We start from the raw sequence: 17,914 nt of genomic DNA on the forward strand, positions 1-17,914 counted from the left end.
GTACTCTCAACTGAGCCATCAAACATATTAGTTATATAAATAGCAATACTTATTTGACAAACTAAAAAAAAAAAACAGGATACATAAAACATTTGATTTTCAGTAAAAGACACCTAGAAGTTTTATGTATAAGTATAATATGTATATTATATATTAATACACACACACATATATATACATATATACAACATTTCAGTCTAACATAGAAGTAAGGCATCTTAAAACCAAAAGGGCATCTGGATATAAATAAACATAAAAGTACAATAAAAGAGGTTAAAACATGAAGTCTCAAGGAGTAGTGAAATTGCAAGTAAAAAGCTTACAAAAAGAACGAAAATAACTTAAAGAAAAAGAAAAAACAGGGGTAACATGTATATCAATACAAACCAAAATAGAGAAATAGAAGAATTCTACCTTTTCATTACACAACTCATCTTCACCAATATTCAGTCGATTTGTCAGTAAAAGCCCTGCCAATTCTACCTTTAATTATCTTTTGAGTCAATGTCCCCTTTATTCTAGAATTTCTGACCCATTTAAGCCCTCATATATTTAATCTGCAACATCAGTAGCCTCTTAACTTACCTTCTTCAATCTAACTTTGACACCCTTTACATCAATCCTATATAGCTAGGAAAAACATTACTTAAATGCATATCTATTCATCTTACTCCCTTGTTTGTTTCTTCAATGGTTTTTGATTGCCTTAGAATAAAATAAAAATTATAATTTTTTTCTCTTATGGAGGCTTTCGCTATACTTCCAGCCCCATGGCTCAATTACGTTTCACTATATTCATAAATATACTATTTTACCTGTGGCATAAGCTGTTTCTTTCACCTACAGTGTAATTCTACATTTAAAAAAAAATATTTTAAGTCAGCTGAAGCATTCTCCACTCTCAGATTCCCCTCCTCAATCATCCCTCATCCAGAGTAAAGTTTATTACAACCTTTGTGTCCTAACAAACCTCATTTATATTTTCTATCATAGAATCTACCATATTGCACTTGTAATCATTTGTCCTATGTCTGTCTCTCTGATAGAGAGAGCTTCTTGAGGGCAAAGTAATATCACACTCATCACTGAATCTTTTGTGCTTGATATATGGTGCATGCTTAATGACTATCAGCAGAATAAAAAAATGACAAGGCAGAGACTCTGGAATTAGCCTTCTTGAGTTTGGATCACATTTGCTCACTTTCTTTGGGCAAGTTACTTAGCTCTTCCATGAGTTCATTTCTTGTCCAAAAAAAGTGTGTGTGTGTGTGTGTGTGTGTGTGTGTGTAGGGGGGCAGATGAAATAGTCCCTATCTTGGAAAGTTACTGCAAGAAGAATCTGCAGATGAAATAGTCCCTATCTTGGAAGGTTACTGCAAGAAGAATCTGACTAACAGATGTGAAAACCTGGCTTATAAGTGCTACATTAATATTTGCTATCTTTGCTTAACAAATATTCATTGTACACTTACTCTGAATCAGCTATTTCCCCAGTAATTCAAGATACACAGTAAATAAGGCAAAAGAAAAAAAGAAGACTGAATGAAAGTAGATTGTCTCTGGTCATGTCAATATATTTTGCCATGAATTTTTTCATTATAGAAATAAGTCCATAAACAAAAGAAAAAACAAGTTTCAATATGTATATTCTTTTCCCCACCAGAAAAGAAGTGGATTTGTGAGGTTTATTGAAAGAGAAGCAAAAAGGTGCCTATGCATATTATAACCCTTCTAAATCATTCTGGCCCCTAGGACATGGAAATTTCTATAGAGGCATGGCCAAAGAGTAGCTTTCAGATCACTGATTTAGTTTTTCTCTGATTCATCTTTCATGAACTGATATCCAATGAAGAGTTAGTTCACAGTGATTCAATCTACTATTATACAGTTCTTTTCACACTTAACTCTTCATTAAAAGGTCCTGTTTTGTGCCTCTCATATAAATAATAAACTGAATGTTAAGATTTGTAATTTTCCCTCGTAGCTCAGTTGGTAAAGAATCTGCGTGCAATGAAGGAGACCCGGGTTCAATTCCTGGGTCAGAAAGATCCCCTGGAGAAGGAAATGGCAATCCACTCCAGTATTCTTGCCTGGGGAATCCCATGGACAGAGGAGCCTGGCAGGCTGCAGTCCATGGGGTCGCAAGAGTCAGACACGACTTGGTGACTAAACCACCATATGTGTATGTATATTATCAGTCACAGAGTCTAACTGATATAAATAGGAAAGGTACTTTGTTAAAGAAACAATTCACAGTAGAAGTGTATTTCACAGAATCTCTAGGAATAAGATTCCCGAAATATTCTCAGAGAATGAGACTTGGAGGTTTTATAGTGAGAAATCATGCTGAATAATGCTGCAGAATCTTCTGGTGAATCCACCCTTGCGGTTGACACTGGACACACCCACTGCCAAAGCCACTGATACTATGTCATGAATACTGTTTTTACAATGACTATTTCTTGAAACTTGATGTAGCTAATCTCCTATTATCAGCCATCACCAAAACTGATTCTGCATAGTTCTTGCTTCTCGTGTCATTTCATTACTTCCTTATGCAAAGCTTGAATTGGAGGTGTCTGATTGGTGCAGTCTAGTTGACAAGCTTGAGTCCTAGATACCAGGAATGCCAGGTGAGTGACTGTATGGTATTTGCAGTTTCTACTAGTGGAGATTGGTTCTGCCTCATGGGATGGTGAAGTCCCCAGGGATAGACGGAGGTGCAGATGTCCAAAAGAATGAAAATAGGACATCATCTCTCCTAAGAAAGAGTTATTTATCAACACTGCAGTCTTATTAATCAAATAGAAACCAGTTAAAACTACAAGAAAAGGGATGCCACTCAGTGTAGAAAACACTATTCATGTCTTATGATGAAATTCATTTGGGCTTATTTCTTGGAAATATATGTTCCATTTGACTTTACACATTCCTTTGGGAAGACTGAGATAGTAAAATTTCTCTGCTAAAAGGATCATGAAGAGTTCCTGTTATACAAACCTGCCTCCTCCTTTCACCATCCCTCTGAGTCTTTATGGTCATCAGTCTAACTCACTGGAGGGATACATTTTAATTCCTTATATAAAAATCCAAGCAGAAGGAAGTGCAGTAAAACAGATTTAGCTCTGATATAGGCACTCCAAGATAATCTGTGCAAACAAAGCCTCTCAGGGTAATTATTAATTATGATTACAAATTAATTACTCTGATCACTTGGGTTTTCTTCAAAATGAGGGAAACTTCTGAAAAATAAAAGGGTAATTAGTTGCAGTTGCACTGGTGAATGTATCTTCTAGTAACATCAGAAATGTAAAGATAATGAAGTGGAAATAGGAATGGTGGATTATGAGCTGGAGTTTGTCATCAATTCAAGTGAGAAATCAGGTAAGTAAATGACAGCTAATTTCAGTCACAGTTAGAATCCTGATTCGTAATCTGCTGGGGTAGAGTGTAGGGAAGCATTGAAGAAAGCAGAAAGAAAGACCTACCACTGATTGAGTGTTGTATATGTCAGGAAATACACAAGGCCCTTCACACTTTATAACATCTGATTTGTTAAGACTTCTACCATTTTTAAATTCTACATGTTGATTACCCATGGACTTAATCAGTAAAAGGAGTTGAAGGGAAAATGCTGCACAAGATTTGAAAATTACAAGTATATACCATGGTACAGAGGTTCACAAGAATTCCATCAGTATAGAATCAATGCTCTTAACACCTAAAAGCAGTAAGTTATGTGCTCAACATGCACTTGTGATGTACCTAAAGTGTGTTTAAACTAGGAACAAGAAAGGAGAGTCATTATCCTCAAGTAGCTAAATATGCTGAAGAACTGCACTGAAACACCTTCAAAGAATTAAAAAATTAATAGTCATGTGCTGTAATTTTTATTGCACATTGATTTCAAAAATCACTGAGTCTTTTCCTCTAATATGGTTTTCACTAGTTTATCAGGTAACTGCACAATTTTCTTTATTTCTTTTAAGGTTGGTGATTCAGTGAAACATCTTTTCTATCAATATAATACTGGTAATCACATGCAAAGATTTAAAAAATACAAAAGGGGTCTCAAATTTGGGTTAAAGGGGTTAAAGGGCTAGAGGGGTCTCAAAATTGAAAAGAGTCTCTTATCAAAAAAGGACAGAGAACTATTTGCTTTATGTAGATGTTTAAATAGTTTCATTTTGCCTAAAAGTATACATCTATAGCTTTTAAAAATTGAGCCATTTAACTCCTATACATATATATAAACAAATCAGATGAAATGAAATTTAAGGACATAGCCTTTGATCTGTATTGGATTTTCTTCCAGTTATACTTATCAATTCCAGAGCAATGTAAACGGTAGAACACCCACCCACTTGCTGGAGATTCATGACTGAAGATCAAATTAGTTCTGTAAGGAGGGGTCAGAGCAGATGAGATTCAAATAGACTTTGCTAAGAAGGGGTGATAGTCTTTAAAACTTCAAGTATAGTGGTCTAGGAAACAGTAAAAGATAAATACTTGATTACATATCTCAGAATTATAAGAGAAATTATACTGAGCATAAGTGCTAAACACAGAGACAATGATCATTATATTTAAATAAGTTAACGTGTATTTTGTCTGAAATAATATTGTTTGTCTCACCACTATTTTTACAGGAGGAAATCAACACATTTGCAGCTGATTCTGATATCGAAAAAGTAGTTGTGTATCTAAGTATCTCTAATTCTCTCACCCATATTTCTTTACATTCCCTCATCCCCATAAATTACTGCTTTTTCTTTCTCTATTTTCTGTGCCCAGACTTGATGGTACACTTTGTCATTGCCATAATCCCCTCTTTAGTAATGAAAGGGCTGGAAACAATAAAGACAGGAAACAAAAGAAATTGAGGGGAAGAAAGGAATACTCCTTTTTTAGATCCTCTAAGAAAGGGCATGAATTTGAGTAAACTCTGGGAGCTGGTGATGGACAGGGAGGCCTGGCATGCTGCGATTCATGGGGTCGCAAAGAGTCAGACACAACTGAGCGACTGAACTGAACTGAACTGAACTGAAGAAAAACAAAATAAATCAACGAAAATATGATTGGGGGAATTTGTTGTTGATACTTTTAGAATAATGACAAAAAATGCTTATGATAACAGGTTCACAAACTGGACCCCAGCCTAAAGTCTTGACTTCACTGAAGCCTCACAAATCTTCCCCATATTTCTATACACTGTGCAATATGATGAATTGCAGAATCCAATGGAGGGATTTCAAATAGCAAAGCAGAATGATGTCTCTAGAAGACCATGGTATACCCAAGGATAAGGAAGATGAATTGAGTACCTGGCTCCCCCTTTTGGTGTCCATCTAGTGGCTGGTACCTGAAGTGCTCTGTCCTCCTGAAAGGGTTGAAAATGAAGGCTCTTCGGGAGCTGGTGATGGACAGGGAAGCCTGGTGTGCTGCAGTCCATGGGGTCACAAAGAGTCAGACACAACTGAGCAACTGAACTGAACTGAACCGAACTGAAAGAACTGTTTATTGGACCATGCTGAGTAGATCACTCAGGACAGAGAGGGATAAAGAAGAAGCAGAAGAAAAGGCTGTTGGAAGGAGATGTAATCTTACTTTTGGGTTCTGTGATGTTGAGATTTACCAAGAAACTGGAAAAAAATGAAGAATTTCCTAAACATATCTCTGCAGAAGCATTTCCTCTAAGCACAGAATCTCTTTAGGCTTCTTCTTTTCTCATGCCTTGTGTTCTTCCAGTTTTGTTTTTTTTTTAGCATGATAATTCATTTGTAATTATGCAAACTAATAAATAAATGAACATTCAAAAGAACAGACAGGCTTGACTCTATCCAATCATTTTCAGATACACAAGAGGACAGGTTTATTTTGAGAAATATCAGATCCAGAAGCAGCAGAAAGAGCTAATAATATATCCTCTGATGTCAAGTGCTTATAGAAAACACCCATTTTCATAAAAGTAATTATATGAAAAAAAAAACATTTTTGCAGATTTTACTAAGTTCTGAAAACATAATGATTGTATAATGTTAATGATTTCTATTGTTGTTATAATTTTCCTTGCTCTTCACAAACTAGCAAAATCTCAGGACTTAAAATTCTGTATCTTGCCATTCTATTATTAAATTTAAAAGGAAAGTATATTTAGTAAATATATTATAGTATATTATCTACATACTTGAGAAGCTTTTTAGGTGTAATTACACAAAGAGCACAGTTATAATTCTAAACTAATAGGACACTTCAGATTGAAGAAGGGGCTATACAAATACATATTTTTTTTTCTATTCCAACTTTCCCTAAATGTCTACTCTCTCCCATAAAAGAAGACATACAACTTGGTTATGTCTAAATAATCTTTACATCTTTATCAACATCAAAAGCTTTTTGAGATCATGTGTTGAAGCACTGAGAATATGAAATTCTGCTGTGATTTTGTGTCTTTGTGGAAAGGGTCCAGGTGACACTCCCACAACAACCACAAGCCCTGTGATAAGCACAATGCCACTCCTTTCCTCCTGAGCAATCCTAACTCCTTTTACTTGAAAGAAGTGAAGGGTATATCTGTAAGCGCACTTGTCTTCTGTAAAAGAAATTGAAAATGGGTTCTATCAGAACAAATAGGTTACAGAAATGGAAAACTCACAGTACCATTCACAAGAAGAGGAACTATGGTCATAATACTGCAATAACTGGGATAAATCTTGTTCCTACAAATTTTGTTTTGGAGAATCAGTGAGATGATCATAGAAAGAAAAGCAACCAGTTCAAGATATTTTGAAAGTGTTGGATCTATGCTTGTACCTTAGTCTGATTTATGAGTATTTGTACTATCCCCTGAGGTCCTGACTGCCTGAGAAACAAGGGGGTAGGGGTGGGGCTTCATATGGTAATGCTTCTAAATCCCTCTAAGCCACCAGGCAGATTAGTTTCTTTGCTCATTTTCAGCATAGTAAAGGTTAACAGAGATTTGTCAAGAGAACACACTGATCATAACAAACACCCTCTTCCAACAAACCAGAGATGATTCTACACATGGACATCATCTGATGGTCAATACTGAAACCAGATTGATTATATTCTTTGCAGCTGAAGATGGAGAAGCTCTATACAGTCAGCAAAAACAAGACCGGGAGCTCACTGTGGCTTAGATCATGAACTCCTTATTGCATAATTCAGACTTAAATTGAAGAAAGTAGAGAAAACCACTAGACCATTGAGGTGTGACCTAAATCAAAGTCAGGAATAGATTCAAGGGAAAAGATCTGGTAGACAGTGCCTGAAGAACTATGGACGGAGGTTCGTAACACTGTTAGGAGGTAGTAATCAAAACCAAGTGAAGTCGCTCAGTTGTGTCCAACTCTTTGCAACCCCATGGACTGTAGCTCGACAGGCTCCTCTGTCCATTGGATTTTCCAGGCAAGAGTACTGGAGTGGCTTGCCGTTTCCTTCTCCAGAGGATCTTCCCGACCCAGGGATCGAACTCAGGTCTCCCGCATTATAGGCAGACGCTTCACCATCTGAGCCACCAGGGAAGCTAATCAAAACCATCCTAAAGAAAAATAAATGTAAGAAGTCAAAGTGGTTGTCTGAGGAGGCTTTACAAATAGCTGAGAAAAGAAGACAGGCAAAAGGGAAAATCATACCCAACTGAATGCAGAGTTCAAGAGAATAGCAAGGAGAGATAAGATAGACTTCTTAAGTGAACAATGCAAAGAAATAGAGGAAAACAATAGAACGGGAAAGACCAGATCTCTTCAAGAAAATTGGAGATACAAGGGGAACATTTCATGCAAAGATGGGCACAATAAAGCACAGAAATGGCAAGGACCTAACAGAAGCAAAAGAGATTAAGAAGAGGTAGTAAGAATACACAGAACTATACAAAAAAAGGCCTTAATGACCTGGATAGCCACAATGATGTGGTCACTTACCTAGAGCCAAACATTCTGGAGTGTGAATTCAAGTGGGCCTTAGGAAGCATTATTATGAATAAAGCTGTTGGAGGTGATAGAATTCTAGCTGAGTTATTTCAAATCCAAAATGATGCTGTTAAAGTGCTGCATGCAATATGCCAGCAAATTTGGAAAACTCAGTAGTAGCCACAGAACTAGAAAAAGTCAGTTTTCATTCTGATCCCAAAGAAGGGCAATGCCAAACAATGTTCAGACTACCACACAATTGCACTCATTTCACATCCTAGCAAGGTAATGCTCAAAATCCTTCAAGCTAGGCTTCAACAGTACGTGAACCAAGAAACTTCAGATGTACAAGCTGGGTTTGGAAAAGGCAGAGGAACCAGAGAGCAAATTGCCAACATCACTGGATCATAGAGAAAGCAAGAGAATTCCGGAAAGACATCTACCTCTGTTTTACTCACTATGCCAAAGCATTGACTATGTGGATCACAACAAATTGAATAATTCTTAAAGAGATGGGAATACCAGACCACCCTACCTGTCTTCTGAGAAACCTGTGTGCAGGTCAAAAAGCAACAGTTAGAACTGGACATGGTTTCACCAAGATGTACAGAGCTATAGGAAGGTGGACATGGATAGGAAGAGAGGAGACAGATGGAGACTGGGTAGCAGAAGGTTACCAGTTGCAAAGCATCTTCAGGGATATTAATTTTAAACTAATCTTTAATTGCCTAATGAGCCTCTAGGAAATGATTCTGTCGCCCCAAGCCAAAAAGGCAAAAAGAAAGGTAAGGTGTGAGGCATAGAACAATGCCATCCTTCTTTGTCATTTTACTTAAAATAAGTTTATGAATTGTATTCTACTTTGAATGGCAAAGTAGTGGCAATACTACTACTGATGCTAGCTGGTATTTACTGAACTGGTCATATCTGCTGGTCAATTCTGGTAAGAATTTTACATGAACCATCTCATTTTATTCCTAACACACATGTTACTTAATCCTCATTTTATAGAGAAGGTTCCGTGGTTAACTCAGCAGACTATAACCTGGGCTGTCTGATTCTGGAACTGATAGGGTTAACTATTCCTCTAAACTGCCTCAGTTTGATTGGGTTACTTTAGTTACAATATTCATTTAAAAACCAGGCACACAACTTAAAAAAAAAAAAAAATTTCAATAGACATACGTTTGGTCACAATCCTGTGTGCTGATAGAGATATAGGTTAGGTTGGGGTTGTTAATAGCAATCCAGGCCCTTGAAAAACTATGTATGTGGCAGAAAGCTGCCACATGTATGTGACTTAAAACATGTATGTATATGGCTTAAAACACTTTTTATGAGAAATGCTTTGCAATGTGGATATACAATTAATAAAAATATGTTTAGCTTGCTAGAAAATAGTTATGGGTCACCTTTAAAGAGTCTAAAACACACAGATGTCAGATATGTCACAAGCTGTCAAAAATGTTTTCTATCAACCTAAAATTGTCTAGAGATTGTTTCAAATCCACAAAATCTTAATAGAGTGCGACTGTTTATGTGAGGCTTTTTGCAACAGCAGATGTATGTGGAAAGATACACCCTGTCTTGCAGCTCCCTACTGGTCCACATCAGACTTGGCAGCAGGGAGTGGAGGCCAGGCATGCTTTAGACTCTTGACATAGATTCAGTGCAGCCGTTCTCATGTGAAAGCAATGGCCTAAGCACAGCATCACACTGATTACTTACCAGATTTTTGGAGCTCCATCTGTTCTTCCCTATGTAAACCACTCAAAAATGGGGAAAAAAAGAAGCAACTGCAGAAAAGAGCTGCTAGGACTTCACAATTAATATGCAAAGAGGTAATCAGTACTGTGTAAATACAAGAGAAAGAAAATGAAGGGGAAATAAGCATGAGAGGATGAAGATCAAATCCTGAATGTGAAAATATGGCACAAAGAAGGAAGGTCCTAAGATTGCTAATGGGTCCAAGGTTTGGTTTTTGGAGGAATGGGAAAGTTCTGAAATTAGATTGTGGCAACATTGTACAACTTTGTAAATATATTAAACAGCCATTGAACTGTACACTTAAAATGGGTGAATTTTATGGTATGCAAATTATCTCAATAAAGCTGTTGAAAATGAAGAGAGGATGAAAGTCTTTAAAAAGAACAACAACCCAGAACCCATACAAAGGGTGAGTGAAAATAAACTCTGACAAGAATGGCATTTTCCTACCAACAACACATTTATCCTAATATCTGCTCCATGTACTTCAAGATCTCTTTTTAAAGATGAGGGGATGGGTTATTCAGAATGTTTTCCCAAATGGAGCCTGTTGTAGTGAGTGGATTAAAAATATCCCTCTTAAGTGGTCCTTTCCACTCTAGTATTAAGAACCCACTGCTTTTCACTGGCTTAGAATTCTGAGAATTCAGTCCTAAGACAAAATGAGAAACAATGCTAATGTGATATTTCTAACCTAAATATCAACAGGACACATGCTGAATGGCTCATAATCCCTTAAAGAGGGTTGGATTTCATTCTTATCTACAGGAATCAGTAATGGATGCTTTGAAAAACAGACTCTAAATGGGTGATATTAAAAACAGTACTAACTACCAGAACCACCGATAACAATAACGTTTTCCCCAACACATTCTTCTAAGAAGCTGAACTCCATACCTCTGCTACCCAGAGACCATAACTGTCCAGAGTGGCTTCTTTTTCTGATTTACATAAGGATATTCCCAAAGGCTAGCAGTGCTGTTGCTAACTGTTAGACAGGCAGAACCATAAAGTTGAAGTCTAGAATACATAAATAGGACATTATTCCAAGTTTAAAATGTTTGGCATAGTGAGTGTTCCTGTATCTTGTACCTGCTTTCCCCCCACTATTTAGAACCTCTTTTTCAATAGGTATAATCAATTTAAAAAAAGAGGGAACTTTACCCTCAGAGAGAGCTTAATTTTCAAAACCTGTTTAGTCCTATTGCCTGTCTTCTAGACAAACTGCTTCCAAATAGCTAATTACCTTGAAATATCTGACTTCAGTACATTAGGAAGAAAAGAGGTGGATTGGAATTCATATTACATTTTATGAAATTATTGGAGGAGGAAATGGCAACCCACTCCAGTATTATTCTTGCCTGGAGAATTCCATGGACAGAGGAGCCTGGCAGGCTACAAGTCCATGGGGTCGCAAAGAGTTGGACACGACTGAGCGACTAACATTTTCACTTCACTATGAAATTATTACTAATTGTGATGTTAGATATTGTCAGAAATCCAAAAAAAAAATGTTCTTTCTTTTAACTCTAATTAAACTTTATTTTCAAGTTAATTTATATATGTTAGCAAACTAGATATTTTTCTGGCCATGGGCAGAACTCAGCAGAGAGATAAATCTCAAGTACTTTAAACAAAGAGACAGAAAATACTCTCAGGCATGACAACAATTTGGATAAAACAGAATTAACTGTTTGTCGACCAATAAATCTTTTGTCCTCAATCCCTGCTGATAAAAGAGGACATTTTTAGAATGCTTTAAACATTTAAGTGAATATCTAAGACATGGTTTTTCTACATTTTCTGCTCTATAACCAAATTTGATAGATATCTCAAATTTCCATTAAGGATTATAAGTCACGTAATCTGATTTTTTAAGGACAGATGACTTGTTTCTTTTATTTCCCTACAGATTTCGGTGTAAGGTTCAATAAATGGTATTTACTTGTTTATTCTCCCATGTTTCCTTTATAATTTATTTATATTGCATTGCATTATGACTTAGATTTAGTAATTCCTCATGGAATTACGGGGTATTATTAGTATGTCTAAAGGCAGATAATGAAACTGAAGTTCAGAGAGGTCATTACAGGTCTAGAATCATGCAGCTATTCAGATTTTTAGTGCTTTTTTTTTTTTTTTACTCTTACATACTTTAGTATTTCATGTTCACAGAGCAGGGATTACAGCTTATAATAGTACACTATACTTGCAAGGAGAAAAATGCATCTGCAATACACACACACATATATTGTTTGATTGCTTTGATTTTTTGATTGTTTTTTGATTTGATTTTTTTTACCCAGGTTTGATTTGTTTTTGATTGGTTGATTGTTTTGGTTTGATGGTTTTTACCCAGCCTCTATTTATTGTTTGTTCCTAAGGGGATGCTGAGGACATGCACAGAGGCTGCTCAGCCAATCAGCATCCTCTGGCTATAGCACTTTAGTTCTAGAGGAAGCGCGTGTATTCTATTTAGAGCCAATTAGATGTTATAAGGCTTTTTCCTGGGGCTTCTGGGAAAAGGATTCTCTTTTTTGTCCATCATTTTTAGTCTTTTCTGGGGAAAATTTAAGTGAAAATGGGGCCAACTCAGAGGAAGTAAGGCTGAGAGGTTAAAAAGAAATACGATCAAGGAGATATTCAGTTTTTAAAGCAAACACTTGGAAAGTGCTTATAAGGTCCAAGCACAATCTTAAGTACTTTACAAAAATAGCTTTTTTTAATTCTCTTAACAAACCTAGGAGGTGGGTGCTATTCTAATCTTGGCTTTATAATTGAGGAAATTGAGACACAGAGAAATTAAGAAGTTTGCCTAATGTCACCAGCTAATAAATTAAAGAGGGCTTCCTTGGTGGCTCAGCAGTAAAGAATCCGCTTGCCAAAGCAGGAAATGTGGGTTTGATCCTGGGGTCAGAAAGATCCCCTGGAGAAGGAAATGGCAGCCCACTCCAGTATTCTTGCCTGGCAATCCCATGGACAGAGGAGCCTGGTGGGCTACGGTCCATGGGGTCCCAAGGAGTTGGACACGACTGAGTGACTAAACAACAAAGAGTTAAGGAGCAGGGATATGGACCCAAGTGATCTTGCTCCATCCAAGTGCTCCTAGCTACTGTGCTGGAGACATACTGCGAATCCTTGGTTAAGTCAATGGTCATGTAATACATGCCTAACAATGGGTGCTCAAAGAAGAGACAGAAAGAGGAAAGGGAGGAAGAATAGAAGGGAAGGAAAGAAGGAAGGAAGGGAGGAAAACTATTCCTGATTTGTTGCCAATTCCCTTGGTGTTAATATTCACAATATGGCTGATTTCAAGCTATTAACATGATATTATCTGGTTTTCAAAATTCCTAAACACTTAATAATGAAAGGGTTGGCACAGGCAAGCTGCTCTAGTATACCTCTGGAGATTACATCAAATCTCCCTTCTACAAGATTGCATTTTTATGAATCTGTAATATTCTTTTTAGTTTAAGACGTTTGTGGTTGGGTTTTTGGTCTTTTGCAAAATAAAGCGTCCTAATTGATACCAAATTTTACAGATGATGAAATGCTTTCATGGAAATACCCTTTGTCATCTTTGCCCACCACAATCACTCATCGGTTTCTCCCTCTTAACAGAAACTAAGACCTGAGGGGGTTATGAATTTGGACTATGTAGTACTGGCAACATAATTTGACATACTCAGTGTGCAGTGAAAATGTAATGTTCCTTGTTCAAAAATCACTAAGAATTTCAAGATAATAGCAGAGTATGAAACTAGGTGTAGGGTCCTTCCACCCAAGGGGTCCTGTGTAACTGCTCCCTGTGAAGGTGGCCCTGGGTCTCTGTGGCTCAGCTGATAAATGTCAGAGGTGGTGCGTGAACTCATATCTACAAGTCTCCTAGTTCTTACACTCTATCACACCGCTTTCCTGTAAATTAAAGGCTCTGTAAAAACCTATACTTCTACATAGGATTTATTTAAATTATTAATAATGACTATATATCATGTAGTGGATCAATTTCAAGTAAACACACATACTTGATTCACTTAGATTCCTATGTTGCAAAAGCTATATTTTAGATCACAAGTATATCCAATCCCAGGTTTCCTTGGTGGCTCAGTGGTAAAGAATCCACCTGCAAGTTTGATCCCTAGGTCGGGAAGATACTCCTGGAGAAGGAAATGTCAACCCACTCCAATAATCTTGTCTGAAAAACTCCATGGCAGTCCATGAGGTCACAAAGGAGTTGGACATGTCTTAGCGACCAAACAGCAACAATATCCAATCTTAATTTATTTATATTACATTTCCTTTAGGCAAAATTAAAAGAAATCTTGCCCTAAACTTGAGCTACTTATATTGCACCTTAAAAACTTTTTTCAAACAAAGCCAGAAAAAGAAAACAAATACTATTTCACATATCAGACCTAATTAATCTATCTGATATACTTTCCCTGCCACCCTACCACCATACACACTCGACTACCTTAATATTCAAAACTTAGACAACTTTAAATATCCTAAGGGTTTTTCTGAAAAAACAAAAACAACAAAAAAAATACTTTTATCTCCTATGACAACATTTCAGAAATATCCCAGTTACTTTCTTCCTCGTAGAAAGGCTAGTTACAGTGCAATTATTATTTTTCACAGTGCCAGGCTCAATCTAATGAGTTTTATTACTAGTATTTTCACATTCAAAAATCATTATAACCCATGACAATATTTGGTGATATAAGACAATGGAGTAATGAAATGGGAAAAAAAAAAAAACTTTATGTAAGATCGCATTTAGAGGTTGCATTATTAACTTTTGTATAACATCTGGGTTCCACTACTCAATTTTTGATGATTTTAAGAAAACAGAAAACTCCTCAGAATAAGCAGCTGAATAATGCTTCAAATTTAATCTATGCAAACAAATAACAGGTAGTTTATCATGAGTTATAATGCAAAGGCAGCGGTTCAATGTAAATATCGTTCTCAACATTTCTGTTTACCTGTTGACTAACTTAGACTATTTAATTTTCATTTTTGAGACATTACAAGCTGAGAAAAAAATACACCAGTGTGATTTTCTAGAAACATGTCAAAATGCTCCAATAAGTCAATAAATACACTGATATGCTTTCAGGATGATTTTCAAGACATTTAAAAATTATCATTCTTGAATAATGAAAACAAATATACCACCAAAGCAGGCGCGGGGTGTGTGTTTTATATTAGCACTGAAATAAGAGCATTTCAGCCAGACAGGATTTATCCTTTACTGATAGTAGTATTACCTGCTCAGATCTGTCCTGGCGTTGGTATTGGTACTGAGTGAAGGTATTTGAGGAAGAAGCAGTTTTGTCCTTCTCAAATTGTTTCTTCACTCTGGCCAAACCACCAGGCACTGTGCACATTTCTGATTCTTCCAGCATCTAAGACAAGTTAAGAAAAAGGAAAATTCAACTTTATATCATCTCAGGGCGGGATTCTCAAGCTATTTTGAAAACAATCATTGACAATTATTAATGGGTGGTATAATAGAAAGATAGTAACATAAACAATTATTTTAGGAGGTCTTTATTACAGAAAACCTTCATAAAAATAATCTATCCATATTGGTTTTTCATGTATCAGTCTCCTGATATAAAGTTAGAAGAATCTTCAAAGTATGGAGTTAATTTTCTTTATCTCAGATAGATTTTGATATCTGGAGATTATACTTATTAGAATGTATTTCTCTCATACTATACAAACTAGCCAGAAATTAGAATAATGGATTAAATTTTAATCCATAATAAAGTTGTCATTAAAATTCCAAATGTATAGATAGGTAACACATTATTAAGAATATTAAAAAAACATTTGACTTATTCCAAAATATACTTAAATCATTAAGGATGAACAAAATAGCTTTGGAGTTATTTTAGGGGAGCATATTTTTAATCATATGCAAAAATATTAAAGTTTATAAAAACAACCACTATTTAATATATAGTGCTGAGTGATTTTCTTCTATATATTTACATATATTTTTTCATTTGATGCTTCTCCATATTCTGTGAGATATGAACATTTATCATCCTCACTTTAAAATGAGGAAATTGAGGTTTGGGGAAGTAAGACATCTTGTTAAATTCTCACAACTAGGGTGTGAGTGTGGGAGCTGGAGTTTAAATCCATACCTGCGTGTCTTAATCACAGCTGTCTGTCTTAACACTAGCCTTTAAAAAATAGGCAGAAACATAGATACTCCGGGATGGATGTATCTAGGACTCTTAGCACTGGTATTTGAGACTCTGGGTTGCGGGGGAGGGTCTAAGTTTAGAAAGACTCTGGTCCATCACTGGCAGTTTGCAGATGAGAAAGCTTGTTCCAATAGTAGTCACTTGGGACAACCTGAACCACTTTGAGAAGTTGTGTCAGATACTCTGCCCTTGTGGGAAGCACACTAACGCGAAGGCTTTGGTTTTGACGATTCAGCACATTCCCCAGCCCAGCAGGCACTCAAGACCAGGTGGGAAGACAACTGTTAAGCAAACAGGCCCCAGGCCAACCCACTCTCCTCTGGGATGTGTCCCAGCGTGAGACTGGGAGGAGAGTCAGTGACGCTTCATGCACAGAAGGTCTCCTGAGGGCTGGCCCAGTCCTGGCATAACCCTGGAAGACTTGAGACCTGGGAGTAACTGGATACCTGTGAGCTGAGGTTCCCTGGACTGTGGACTCTTAACGACCCTGAAATCTTGACTGAAATAAGTAGTTTCTCAAACAAATACTAAAAGTACAACACTATATTGAGGTTTTCCATATGCTAAAATGGGTTTCCAGAGGCGGCACAGTGGTAAAGAATCCACCTGCCAACGTAGGAGACACGAGATGTGGGTTTGATCCCTGGGTCGGGAAAATCCCCTGGTGGAGTAAATGGCAACCCACTCCAGTATTCTTGCCTGGGATATCCCATGGACAGAGTAGCCTGGCGGACTACAGTCCATGGGGTCACAAAGAGTTGGACAGGACTGACTGTGCGTACATGTATACATGCATGCAATACTCTTAAATACTGGAGATGAAATTAATATTCAGGATTATCTGAATTACTGGCAGACACTCAAGTGGTTGCTTTATCAAGTTTATAACCTTTCCCCCTTACAGGGCCTGCCAAATATTTGAGAATAGCACATTAGCTCAATGGAAAGAAGGGATACATTCTGTCAAACTGTAACAAACTTCACACATAAATCCTGGTCAATTACTATCACTTGATACATGTTAAAATCATAAGAAATTATGGCGTCTCTTTTGAAATTTAAGATAAAGAAAGGGACGGGTAAATTAAGGCTACAGTATTTCTCTTATTCCCCTCCATCATTTAATTTACATAAATGACCTTCAATTGATCATGTATAAATAATATATAAATATCAAATTACGGAAATCAAGCCAAATTTTGTTAAGAAGAAAGTTACCTTTTCCAACAACTATAAACAATGTCCAAATGATGTGCAAGTTAATCTGGTAGGTCTGATTAATTATGCTAACGAATGGATACTTTCCTAGTATGTGTGTTTGCACAAAAATATCAGTTCTTACACTGAATAGATTGCCTCTTATCTACTAATTAGAAAAAAATGAATATATCCATTCATTTCCTTTAACATCGTGCTTTGGAATTAGACCATGTTACATACACAACAATGCATACAGTTTGTTCATATTTTCTAGTAATACAATCATGACCCAGTACTCCTGATGCCACTTGCTGGCCTAAGGGAGAAAGCCCTTTGAGCTATAGTTTAGTTAGTGGGAGTGAAAAGGTTTTCTTGTTTAGTTCAGCTTGTAAGTGCAAGTATACCTATGTATGATGGCAGGACTTACTCAAGAAGCAGCCTGTGGCTATAAGCTGGAGTGATGTTTCTTTGCTTAGACTGAAATCATTTTGCCTTGGTTAGCACCATGTACTGACATCCCAACTACTCCGTGTAATTGTCAGTGATCATATAACTTAGATTGCTTTGCATTGAACCTTTAAAAAAATGTTTATCCTTATTCTATGTTTCCTATTCTTGGACACAGCAATAAGATTTGGAATTTAATGGGTACACCAATAATAATTATTCTACTTAACAAGTCAATTTAAATACCTAACACAAAATCTACCTAATGTTATTTTAATAGTAAGTTAATTTAAATACATAACACTTAAACCTAGGCAAGTATATTACATAGAGAATCAGCAATTT

At 36.5% G+C, this 17,914-nt stretch overlaps 1 protein-coding gene across 3 annotated transcripts in view; it reads right to left on the reverse strand.

Annotated features, from left to right (window-relative positions):
* XIRP2 (xin actin binding repeat containing 2) overlaps positions 1 to 17,914 on the reverse strand; it is a 328,214-nt gene that overhangs the window by 26,650 nt on the left and 283,650 nt on the right. For all 3 annotated transcript variants that reach the window (XM_061135453.1, XM_061135452.1, XM_061135451.1), the window contains one exon: positions 14,972 to 15,109. In XM_061135453.1, coding sequence (XP_060991436.1) covers positions 14,972 to 15,109 — 138 coding nt within the window. The remainder of the gene's footprint in view (positions 1 to 14,971; positions 15,110 to 17,914) is intronic.

This window comes from Dama dama, chromosome 33 (assembly GCF_033118175.1).
Source record: "Dama dama isolate Ldn47 chromosome 33, ASM3311817v1, whole genome shotgun sequence".
In the NCBI taxonomy this organism is placed as follows: domain Eukaryota; kingdom Metazoa; phylum Chordata; class Mammalia; order Artiodactyla; family Cervidae; genus Dama; species Dama dama.